Source organism: Nicotiana attenuata, unplaced genomic scaffold, assembly GCF_001879085.1.
Source record: "Nicotiana attenuata strain UT unplaced genomic scaffold, NIATTr2, whole genome shotgun sequence".
Classification (NCBI taxonomy): domain Eukaryota; kingdom Viridiplantae; phylum Streptophyta; class Magnoliopsida; order Solanales; family Solanaceae; genus Nicotiana; species Nicotiana attenuata.
Genome location: NW_017671928.1, coordinates 79,680 through 92,910, shown reverse-complemented (window position 1 = coordinate 92,910; position 13,231 = coordinate 79,680). Strand labels below are relative to the sequence as shown.

General features: G+C 36.1%; 1 protein-coding gene across 1 annotated transcript; it reads right to left on the bottom strand.

Moving 5' to 3' along the window:
- Positions 1 to 573: 573 nt before the first annotated feature.
- LOC109210915 (proteasome subunit alpha type-4) lies at positions 574 to 5,861 on the bottom strand. The gene is made up of 2 exons (XM_019374398.1): positions 5,757 to 5,861; positions 574 to 1,529 (listed from the first exon to the last, which is right to left on the bottom strand). Exon 2 carries the CDS (start codon positions 1,506 to 1,508, stop codon positions 762 to 764), a length of 747 nt encoding a protein of 248 aa, XP_019229943.1. The 5' UTR covers positions 1,509 to 1,529; positions 5,757 to 5,861; the 3' UTR covers positions 574 to 761.
- Positions 5,862 to 13,231: the final 7,370 nt, after the last annotated feature.

The following is a 13,231-nucleotide window of genomic DNA, read 5'->3' as shown; positions in this document are numbered from 1 at the left end:
TTAAATGAGGTAGTTTAACTCGGCACGAAGTTTAAAAAAAAAAAAAAGAAGACTTTTGAAACTTGTGGTCTTAAAGCTTAAGGGGTAAAAAGTTTGTGGGACCATGACATTTGTGTGCCTATAAAAGCTTCTCATGAATGGTAAATGGGTAAAATGAAAGAGTTTAAAGTTGAATTATTTCCAAATTTAGAAATGTGTCATTTGTTTTGAAACAGACTAAAAAGGAAAGTACCTCATCTAATATGAAACAGAGGAAGTATGAGTTTTTCAGTCCTAATCAAAGAATTTGCTCATATCGTTTAGTTATTGTGTGAATTTCTTAGTAATAAACATGATAAGAGAAAAAATTTATCTTAAATTTAATTTGATGAATAACTGCAAACATATTCTTTTAAAATTAGCAGTTCATGACATTTTGCTTCTAAAAAGTTAATGTCTTATTCTAGAATGAAACATCATTACTGTTTTGGTTTAAGTTGTTCTCTAATTTAGTTTTTTTTCCTTTAATTACGATCACAAGTTTGATTGATAGAATATAACTTTAAAGAATAATTATGAAATTACCAAACTGCACAAAAATGAAAAACCAAATCATACCGTATTTAAAACCGTACCAAACCAGCCGATAGAACTCCCCTAATTCAACATAAATATGCAGTCGTAATAAGAAACAAATCCATCACTTAAATTTTAGTACAACATGCATCGGATGGTGTAGAGAGTCATGGATGCCAAATCCCTGACCAAAAGACATTCTTCTACTATTCTTCTGCGGCAGGTTGGGTCAGTCCAGACCGCACCAACATTGCATTCAGAGTTTCAGGTGAGCATGCTTGGTACTTGACTTTCCCATTAGAGAGAAATACCTCAGCAAGTTCAAGTTTCTCTGAAGTGAGACTAGTGCTGTCCATTGTCTTACTAAGCACTTTAAGCGCGAGTTGAACGGCCTCTTCCCTTGTGATATCATCCTTGTAATCCTGCTTAAGTATTGACTGAGCTGCCTGGTTGTTTGCTCCGATTGCTGCAGCTTTCCAACCACCATAATTTCCACTTGGGTCGCTCATGTAGAGTTGGAAGCCGTAATTTTTATCCCAACCTGCAAAGAGAAATGAAACACCAAAAGGGCGAAGTCCACCAAACTGTGTGTAACCTTGCTTGGTGTCACATAGTGACTGAACAAGTTGTTCAACTGGCATGGGTTCTTGATAAGCGAACGTATAGCGCTGAGCCTGGACCCTGGCCGTGTTGATCAGTATGTTGGCATCAGACATAATTCCAGCTACGGCACACGCCACATGATCATCAATCTTGTACATCTTCTCACTTGATGTTGAGGTCTGAAGCAGCTTAGATGTTACTTTCTTTTCACCCACCAGAACCACCCCATCCTTGGACAAGATGCCTATAGCACTGCCTGCATTTCCAATAGCCTCCATGGCATACTCAACCTGATAGAGACGACCTTCGGGGGAGAAGATTGTTGTACGGCTGTCATACCTTCGTGACATTGTTTCTCAACTGCAGTAAACCTGATTATTTTTCATCATTCAGTGAGTTTGTTACATAAAAATTTCAAAGCATGAGAAACTTCGTTTATTCTATTGTACCCATACGATGAATAAGTCCAAACAACAAGTATGCAAGCAAAGATAGAAGAAAAAAGGATGTAAAAATTGAGTGAGAACAATATAAGTTGCAAATGAATTGAAGCTGAAAATTGCCATGACCTACAACCTCGGGGAATTTCCTTCTGTAAGGCATAACTTTGGACTTTCGAAGCATGTGTACTGCTAAATTTAGATTTGAGTTCTAGAATCAATGACACTCTTAAATTTTCTTGAGGTTAACTCGATGTCCTACTTGTCTTATAAGTACTAGAAGAATAAAAAGTTCTCAACCATCATTTCATGGAGCCCAGAAGGTAGAGGAAAGAAGGCAGCCTAGACACATGAATATTCTTTATATTTTAAATAAGTGAAGGATTTAATTTTAGATTTGCAGTATTTCTGGGAAGAATTAGTTAGCTGTTATGCAATCTCAGCATTTCCTCCTACTGGTAGCTTATGAACCATAAGTAAAGGATTGTTTCAGGATGTGTCACAAGATTTCTGGACAAAGTTTTCTTTTTCTTCCACTACAGTTGTTCACGTTAGTTTTAGAGTTTTAGCACCTGCGCAGCCAAAACAGCCATAGGTTCTACTAATTTTTAACCTAAACCTCTCTTTTCCACTTCATCCATCAAGCCTTTGATCTCCACTATTCTTATGACAGTTCCAAACAGAAATCACCCTTAAAAAAATTCTTTTAGCTATGTAGCAAGTGAATCCCTCATTTATTGTAAATCATCGATGCGTAAAATTGTTTTGGCAATAGATCTAACTTTGGGATAAAGCTTAATGCTTAAACACTTTTCACTAATGAATAATACTATATGCAACCACGATAATGTCTTTTGCTAGAGACGACGTCCTATGCCACTTTTATTTTCACTAATGAATACAATCATATGCAAACAAGAACATGTTTTCCTTACGCCACTTTTATTTTCACAGAAAGCCAAGGTTCAATTAGTTGTTAACCAAGTGATAGTGGTCAATCAAGGCAGGGTGGAAGGAAGTTGTAATGGAAGACCAACGATCTCTTGAAATCCACTTAGCAAAAAAAGAGCAAAATGGAAGAAAAAGATCTATAAACCTATTAGTTGAGATAAAGTTTAGTCGTATTAGTACGTTTACTTTAGGTCCAATGTTTGCTAGGAGTCTTTTAATCCTATTAAGGGTTTACATGCCAGTAAATAACCTAAATTTACTTCTAGTGCTAGAGAAACTAATCTTCTTATGATATTGGAAATAGACGGGCTTAAGTGGAGCAAAGTAGACAGTGAGGATTCATATCGACCCCAAGTTGGTTGGGATTGAGGCATAGTTTTTCTTGTTGTAAGTCATAGCTGTCAATCAGATAAAACAGGTATATGCAAATAACACTTTGTGCTTTTGCACAAACAGCAATATTATCTGATTACGCATAGTCCAGCAAGTTACTCACTCTCCCACCTAAGTAGTATACATTGTTTTGCAAGCCATCTCAATCTATGGAATGTATTATCCACTCTACTTGGCTGGGGAAGTCCTCAGTAAAAATTAAACAAAGGGCATAAGAAGAATTTGGTGAAAGAATTAACAAAAGGGCAAGCTTCAAGTATAAACAGCGCCAAGAGTCTATGCTAGATTGCCAGTAATTGCAAACCAATTCTCTTTCTTAATCAGTTCCTAAACCTAAAAAATGAATACCATTCTGATCTCATGACATCCCACAGCACACACCATATCCGGGGGAAAACTTCAGACAGCAGAGACGCTTTATTCTACACGAGACGGTTAAAGTATCAAGAATATGGGTAGAATGCCATTAGCCCATGGTTATTGACACTATGTCTAGAAAGAGAAGAGACAAAAGAAGTTCCAGCGTTTTCCTTTCCTCTATCGAACGAATCACTTTCTACTCCATTATATTTCATTGTGTTAACCCTTCTCTGGGCATCTCGAAACAAACTAAAAGTAAGGTTAGCAATGTCATGTTTCACGTGGATTACATACATTTAGAGAGGAAAAACAGCGTTTACTATTAAGACACCATGGTGGATCTAGGAAAAATTGAAAGACTACATCATTCAGATGGCAAGAAAGAATTGTCCAAGAAAATAACCAGAAAGGTGGCAGAAGAAATCTTAACTGAGAAAAGTTTGATAGATAAGGAGCAGCAACAAGGATGGCCAGAAGAGAGGTACAGGTATAAAAAGTTACTAGTTATGGCACAGTTCTCTTTTCTTCTAATTTTCTCCACTTGAGGTTGGCCAATCTATATCGTTTGCTATAGATAGGCCTCAAATGTCTATCAAACCAAAGAAGCTGGTTGACAATGGTAACTAAAGACACAATGGGGAGCAAATAGAGCTAATGCTACAGATTGAGCAATGATGATTAGGGGGATTATCTTCTTGATCAAGTCCAACAGCTATGAGGTCCAATAAGGCAAGGATCCTTCTGAATATCCTGTCCAATTTGTGGAAATGGGAAAGGAGAGAGGATCCTTAGCTAGGGAGGATTGTGGGTAACGATCTCACGATGCAAGCTGTAGATGAGAGAGACTATTTAAGTCGGGAGCAAAAGACAAAAGGCAATAGGACTAGGGACATTATGGAATTTATGGTACTTCTTAGCATTTGGACCCGAAAAGGAGAAAGGAATGAGCATGTGCACTATTGCTTATGAAGTTCCAGAATCCAGAGGAATAGTGAAAAACATGGAGGGAACATTATTTGTGGAGAAGAGCTCTACTTATAGTGACGGCAGGCTCACGAAGATTGTAGATTCTGGAAGCACCTTTCCCTGTAGGCCTTAGCAAGGTAGAAAAACCACATCGTCCTGGGTTGACAGAGTTAAGATGTGGTTAGAGTTGCCTACTAGAATAAGATGGCTACAATTGCCAGACTGGAGGCTAGTACCACCAGTATCTGCTTCATTTCTTGCAACCAAAAGATTTTAAGAATTGATCAATTGTCTACTAATTGGATGTAAATACATTTCAGACTTAGTAAAGGGACCTCCAGAAAATTTTCAAGAAAAGAGCTTAATGTGATCCAAGGTTTATCATATCCTAGATATCAATTCCAATAAAACCCCAATGTTTAGGCAGGGAATTTTTGGTAAAGCACCCCTTACTGGATACAACACCAAAAGCATTACAAAACAGAAGAGATAACAAAAGGAATTACAAAATTGGGAATTAACTACGCCAAGTAGGTATCTAATTTAAATTCAGCAAAAAGTGCTGTAACCTTGCAACTTTGATTTGACATGCCTTTAACTCATCAGGCACTATTGTTTACTACAAGGGGGAACAATCACTGTGGACAAACACTAACTACATCTCTCTCCTTTTCAACACTTGAAGCCCCAACATGAGGTCAATACACATAATACAATACATTATAACCTAACTCAACACTCAGAGCCATCCTAAGAGAAGAAAGACTTCATGGACATTTCAAATGAAGAGATCATTCTAAATTGCCTCTGTCATTCAAAGCCCTCACACAGCTCATGCAGCGCTAAGTTATTAATCTTTTAGATTATGCGCCAGAGAGCATGGCATAAATACCTAAATCAGGTAATACAGCCCTTTGAATTTTCTTAGACATCCCTAGTCATATTTTGAGACTTCTACTTCATAATCTCTACCTAACTTCCCTACCAAGTAATTCCCAAAAGCTAAACTGCTTCCATTGTATATCTTAACGAATTTTGACTCTTTTTCTCTAATTAAATCGATTCTTTACACTAAGAGCTGCTCGAAGATGTACTTACTACACTATTCTTTAAAACTTTAACCTTAAATTTGAAATATTTTTATCCTAAAAATTACAATAAAGGAGAAAGAAGAGAATGCTAGGAATAAACTAAACTTACTATCAGCTACACTCTTTCACATGTAAACCCTCCTACCATATATTTTCTAAAGACGTAAATTAAGAAATAAAACTAATTCACTTATCAGTAGAATAACACAAACCCAACATTGATTTCGTGTAAAAAGCTCAGAATAAACATACCCTTACCAAAATTACCAAGAAATTTGGGGGGAAACAATTCAACCATGGCGTAAATTCTCGTTAAATGCATAAAATTAACGGTCAAATAAACAACCATGTTGCAATTTGCTTAAGTCGGTAACGAAAGGAAAAGAAAGAGAGATACCTGAGATGTGAGATCTAAGAGAAGCGCAATGAAAGAGTCGAGCTTATTCTCGTTTCTGTAGACTTTAGTACTAAGCTAGTCTTTTTGCGCAAGCTTTTGAAACGGGTCGGTTGGGTTTTGCTGAGGCCTGAAAGGCTATTGGGCTATTGACCCAATCAAGATATAGCCCAGTGCTGCAATAATGGGCTAAAGCTAAACATTTTGAAAAGAATAACGAGGAATTTTCATAAAGCACTATAGTTTAGAGCCTAGAGCTATAGTTTGTCTAATTACCTGTTCAATTGTTAACCGCATGTATCAATTGTCAACAGGGATATATACAACGGATACAACATGTATCAACTATATTCGTTCGTGCAACCAATACAATCAAGGCGAAATACAAAAAATAGAAAAATATTAAAATGCTCTTGTCAAAAGTCGAACTCAAGACCTTCGCTAACTAAGTGAGCGCTATAATCAATTGATCTACGAGAGCTTGTTGATCTCTTATTTTAGTTCAGAATAATTAATCTCTTGTTTCATGGATTTGTTATAAAATTCAAGTATAGATATGAATGGTAGATTTATTGAAATTATAGCTGTGAATGATAAAAATAAGCTATATATCTTTGGCGTGTCGCGTAATTTTAACTTAAATAGCCATCCACCTAATTGCCACTTTAATTAAAAATAACTTATGAATATATGCTATATGTATTATTCATGTATGATATGTGTATAATCATTATAATTAATATATAATTTATGTATACCTACTAGAAAAAACAAAAAGTGAATCCGACTAGCTATTTGCGTAAAGATCCCTTTTGAAAACAGGATGGTCCTGTTATAGCACATTACTCGCAAAATTTTTAAATATTATTTAATTTTTTCGTCTTCCATGTTGGTCTATTTCTAAAATTCAAGGGGCTTATGTATAAACTCACGATCAATCAATGTGCAGGTTTATCTTCTAGTAAGATATTGAGTTACATAGGATGGCAGGCCTACTTTAAAAATAACTACCGTTTGAGACTACAGTCTGCAAATTGGTGCATAGAAAATATATGTTTTTACTTTTTGTTTAAGGTTTTAACTTGGTTAGTCTATTAAATACTCCTAGAAAGTCTATTGCATGGCATTGGCCATTGAGAAGCTCAAGCAAGCCAAATCAGTTATTGGGTGCCTTAAACTTTAAAATCTAGCCAAGTTCATTTTTATGTGTGATAGCATTAGTTAAGTGATTTATGAAAAAAGACTAGATGAGGCAAGCCCGTGCGGTACACGGGCCCAACGCAGTTAACATATTTTTATATTTGTTTTTAAAAAAGATGATAGGTAGATGTAAAGTTTTGTTGATCATAAAAGACTACAAGAGCACCAACTGTTGTTGGATATAGAGGGGACACAAATACAAGTAGGAGTCTAAGGAATTCATATTGTATAAATCTTTTATTTTCGTTAAAGACAACCACAAAGCACAAATATTTGTGTTCGAGTGTGTGGATCGAGTTTTCTTCATTTTTGAAACATATTTGTTTCTTTCGTTTCAAACACCTAAAAAATGCAGGTTGATATTGTATTCTACACATCTTTGAGATTTTCTTTATTTTTCTTGTCCATCCAAATTAAGATAGCTTCTTGTAGAGCACCAAGCATCGACCATTTGAGTTTAAATAATCCTAGAAACATGCACCATAGTTGAGAAGCAAAGGTAAATATACCATTTGCTCAATCAAAATCCAATTACTACACTGAACGATGGCTTCAACTTCCTCTAGGCATGTGTAGCATTTTAAGCATATATTTTCACCAACATACTCGAGTTTGTCACTGCAGTCCACTCCAATAGATGCATGTTGAATATGTTTCCTCTTTCAAATCGGCCTCCAACTTCAAGCTTCAAATGTGCTACTACTTTCTTTCTTTTTATAAAGAAACTATTATAAAACATATAAGTCAAGCTTTGAGATATAGCTTATGCTCTTGTTTAGTATCCAAGGTTTACTTTTTTAAAACTATTATTAAGATACAAAGTGAATGAGGTTTTCAGTATAAAAAATTGTAGTTGGTTCAAGTGACACATGCATATATATACCTATAACTCAAATGAAGTTTGGCAATTTAATAACTCCATAAAATAAAAGACGCTCTACAGCAGAAGCGGATCTAGGATTTAAACTTTATGGGTTCAGATTGACGATTCTATTTAATGTGTTCAAAATTTATTGTACATATATTTTTTGGGCGAAAATACAGGGTATGAGCAAAAGCTTTTGGGTTCAACTGAACCCATATCTTCTACATTAGATACGCATATGCTCTACAGTAAATATCAGAAAGCTGAGAGGAGATAATGTGAATACAATAAAGTATGAACTTAAACTGGTTGTAGTTCATCTTTCCCTGTAAAGAACCTTCTTACCAGTATATCCTAATAATGCTTGGCTCAAAAACACGATAAAAGAAAGAATATATGCCCACTCCTATGCTAAACATATAACAGCTTAATAATATTATTCTTTGATCTGACTAACCTAAAGCAGTTAATACCTCCATTGCTAATGTTAAGGACCAGAAGTCCAACAAAAAAATTCCCCTACTAATGCAACAAACTAAAAATAAAAGACAATAGGGTAGATAAACACTTTTATCTTCCTCACAATTGCCAAGTGTAACTTCAAAATAATAGATGGATCCACTAAATCGTATTTATCAAGATAGATTCACACAAAAGTACAAAAGTTCATTAATCTCAAAGTTTTCTAATAAAATTACCAAAGGTTTCGAATCTTACATTCCTACTCTGGCCATCATTTAAAAGTTTTACACCAGAACTTGAAGATGTGAAGACTAATTATCAAAGCATATAAAAAAAGAATAAAACTTGTGAACATAAAAATCAATATGAATTTCTCGTTATCTCCTTTTTTAGCAATATGTTTCTGGCTCCATTACAAAGTTAATGAGAATTCTCTCAGGCATTTTGTGTTGCTTCTAGGCCTTGTACTTTGAAGCGCGAATTTACATACACCCTTATAGCTCAACTTCTTTTGCATAATCATATGTTTGAATGTGGAACTAGACTATGAACATCTCTAAGTACCAAATGAGTTGTTGCTGAAAAAATGATCAGCCTTTTCAATTTGAATGATAATAAACGATCTGTCACTACAAAAATAATCATATTTTTAAAACTTAAATAAAGCACCCATAACAATTTCTTAAGGACTTTTGTTTGCATGGTGGTGCAATTTTATCTTGAATAGTAGTATACAATTACACGTATGCATTCGTCTTTATTACAATGAGCTTTCATATATATCATTATCAGTAATATAAGATCTTAACCAAGGCAACATCACTAAAGCTTGAACATTAGAAGAATATTTCAAGGTGCATACCTGTCCATCAGATGACAACAGTCTATCCTCGCATGTTTGGCAGTTGCCTGGAAAATAATAGTTCGTTCATATTAATCAGAAGATAATAGTCTATCTTCACATGTTTGGCAGTTTCCTTGCAGATAATTTGTCGCTCGAAATAGCCTGAATTTAGTATTTAGTACTTGTTGCTGCAAAATAACTAAGACCCTATAAATACTATATGTCTAATAGAAAAAACTATATATCAATACCAAACCATATGCTCATAAATACCTTAATTTTGAACACATACAGATTTGAGTCCCCGTGATTCGTCTTGCAAATTATTGAACTTTACATTGATACTAAAGGAAAAGACACGAAGTTGATGGGAAAAAAAAGAATTTGCTGAAAACCTTTATAAAAGATCAATAGCTACAGGACCGGATAATGAAAGAGATTCCTCATTGAAGGTTCCAGAAGTTTTATTTCCTGCTCACACTGCAAAGAGAAGCAGCTACGCACAAATAAAGAAAATAAGTCCACCCCTATCCCAAAAAAAAAAAAGAATTAGTTGAGCAACTATGGATAATTCCATTAATCTGAATGAATTAAAAAATATCCACCTTAATAATGTTAGTTGAACACAGTAAGGCTGATGACAATCACAGTGTGATGACCCGATAGGTCATTTACAGTTTACCCTTTATTTTTGTGTTTTGAGATCTCAAATAACTCCGAACCTTCCTTGATTTGCGTACACAGTCCGTGTCTTTTCTCCGAAAGGTTTTTATGAGAAAATTGATGAAAATTTGAAATCGTGTCTTAAAACTCATTTGAGTTGACTATGGTCAATGTTTTATGTAGACGGACCCAGATTAGTGTTTAGATAGTCTCGATGGGTCCGTATCGTGATTTGAGATTTGGGGCGTATGCCCCAAATTAAATTCGAAAGTCCCTAACTTGATTTAACGTAATTTGTTAAAAATCAGTAATTTAAAGTTTAAAAAATTTCTAAGTTTGACCATAAATTGACTTTATTGCTACCGGGTTCGGATTTCAGTTTCGAAACTTGGTATGAGTGCATTATAGTATTTATGACTTGTTTGCAAATTTTGGTGCAAAATGGAGTTGATTTGACGTGATTCAGACGTCCGGTTGAGAAATTGCATGTTCTTATGTTTCATCAAAAATTTCATTTGTTTTGGTATCCGATTCGTAGTTCTAGTTTTTATTTTGGTATTTTGATCACGCGTCGCATGATATTTGGACACTTGTTTTCTTGTTTGGTTGGATCCCGAGAGCCTCGGGTGAGTTTCGAATAGGCTATGGATGATTTTGAACTTAGAAGAATAGCTGATGCATTTTACTGTTGCTGGTGCTCTGCTGCTGATCTCGCATTTGCGAGCCTCACATTGCGAACAAGGCTTCGTATCTGCGAGCATGGGCTGGATTGGGGGAGTCTCGCATTTGCGAGGTAAATATTCGCACTTTCAAACTTGCAGCTGCCATTTTTGTGAAGGCAGAGTCGCATTTTGCGACTCAGTGTGTCCTGGGCTACCTTCGCATATGCAAAGGAATGGTCCTCATTTGCGAGTGGTATGGGTTCGTATTTGTGATGACTGACTTTCTGAGAAGTGTTTGCATTTGTGACCTCTTTCTCGCATTTGTGATGTTCGCAATTGCGAACAAGATATCGTAATTGCGACATCTGCAGCTGGTAAAAGAGGGGAAAACGGGATTTAGCTCATTTCTTTCAAACTCTCAACCCTAAACTCCCTAGAGCCAGTTTTTCCAAGAGATTTTCTTCCTAAATTCATTAGTAAGTGACTTTAATCTACTTCATTTCAATTATCCATTATATTTCATAAGTTATCAACATCAAATCTAGAATTTTCATGGTAAAAATTAGGGATTTGGGTAGAATTAGGGATTTTTGTAAATTTGGGATTTAGACCTCAAATTGAGGTTAGGTTTAGAAATTAATTACATAATCGGGCTCAGGGGTGAAAGGTTAATTGCGTTTTGGCCCGAATCTCGGGTTTTGACCAAGCGGGACCGGGGTTGTCTTTTGACAAAAGTGTAAAGATCTTAACTTTATGTATTGTAATTGATTTTCCTAGCATTGTTTGATGTTGTTGAGTCGATTTTGGTTAGTTTCGGTTGGTTTGGAGGCGAATTTTAGAGGGGAAAGACCCCGATTGAGCTTTGATTTGCTTGCGGATTGAGGTAAGTATTGGGTCTAACCTTGATTTGAGGGAATAGGAACCCTTGAGCTATGTGCTATGTGAATTACATATATAGCGGCGTATATGCGAGGTGACGAGTATATATACGCCGTCAAAATACTTGTTTCCATGCTTTCCCACATTTCATTAATTATTTCATTCCATTTCTTAACTATTACATGCTTTAATTGCTTCATATGCCTTAACTTGCTACTTGACACTTATTTCTCTCATGTTAAAATATTTGGTTCTCCCATGTTTCCATGAATAATTGCTACTTTCCTTAATTGTCTTACTTGTACACTTTAGTTGTCATATATTTGCCTTGTCTTGTTGCTTTCTATTAGTTGTAGCATTCCTTGATTTGGTACGAGGTTCCTTTACAGCCTTGCTTTCATATTTATTTAATCATAGAGAATCTTGTGATTTGAGTTGTTAAATTAATTGCACTTATTGATTCTGTTTATAGATCGGATTGCATGCCGAAATAGGTGAAATAAGGGAGGACTGATATTGATATGGCTGGATCGGGTTGCACGCCACAACGGATTTTATACGTAATTTTGATATGGTAAAATAAGGGAGGATTATGATATTGATTATGATTTTATGGTGGGATCGGGCTGCGCGTCGCAATGAATATAACATGTTAATATTGATATTGATATGGTAAAATAAGGGAGGATTGTGTTTGTACGTGGGATCGGATTGCACGCTGCAATGGGTAAAATAAGGGAGGATTGTGTTTGTATGGTGGGATCAGGTTGCACGCCGCAACGGATTGTGTGTTTTGTACTCATTGTTGTACTGTTTTAGCTTTCGATGCTTTCATATGAGATTCTGAGTACTGGTGTTTTTGGTTTTATTGATTCTAAGGATATAGTTTATTTTCATAAGATAACTGCCCTTACTTTCATATATTCCTTTCATGTTGTTATAATTATACTGCGTACAGGTTATTGTAAGTGACCCGCCTTAGCCTCGTCACTACTTCGTCGAGGTTAGGCTCGGCACTTACAGAGTACATGGGGTCGATTGTACTCATACTACACTCTGCACTTCTTGTGCAAATTTTAGAGTCGGTCCTAGCTGCGGTTAGCACATTGCTCCGATTGATTGTCGGATCGGAGATTTGAGGTACAACTGCTCGGCGTTCACAGCCCTGAAGTCCCCTGCTAGCTATTTATTGTATTTCAGACAGTTTTACTTTCATTCAGACCCTTATCTGTATTATTCTAGTCGCTCGTGCACTTGTGACACAAGTTCTAGTATTGTATCTAGATATTGCGGTTATTATGGTTTTTCTCACTTTATTTCAGTTGTATTTCGGTTTATTCAGTTTAATTGGTATGAGCTGATTTATTTTGTTAAAAATGGCTAAAACTATTCTAATGTTGGCTTGCCTAGCAACTGAAATATTAGGCGCTATCACGGTCCTGAGGGTGGGAATTCTGGGTCGTGATAAGTTGGTATAAGAGCACTGGGTTGCCTAGGTCTCACGAGTCACGAGCAAGCTTAGTAGAGTCTGGAGGATCGATTCAAAGACGTCTGTACTTATCTTTTAGAGGCTATGGAGTTTAGGAACAATTTCACTTCTTTCTTTCTCTATCGTGCGATTTTATTCTATCATGATGATTGAGCCATTCTATTCTTGTTCTCTCGCAGATGGCGAGAACACGTACTGCATCTACATTCGGATAGGAGCTGGAGCCCCCTGTGGCAGCTACTACCATGGGTAGAGGTCGAGGTCGTGCTAGAGGCCGAGGCAGAGGCAAAGCGCAGCGTAGAGCTCAAGCAGAAGCACCCACAACGGAGCCTCAGGTAGATTTTGAGGAGGAGGTTCCAGCTTAGACTGTACCCGTCAGACCAGCTCAGGTCCCGGAGGGATTCATAGCCACTC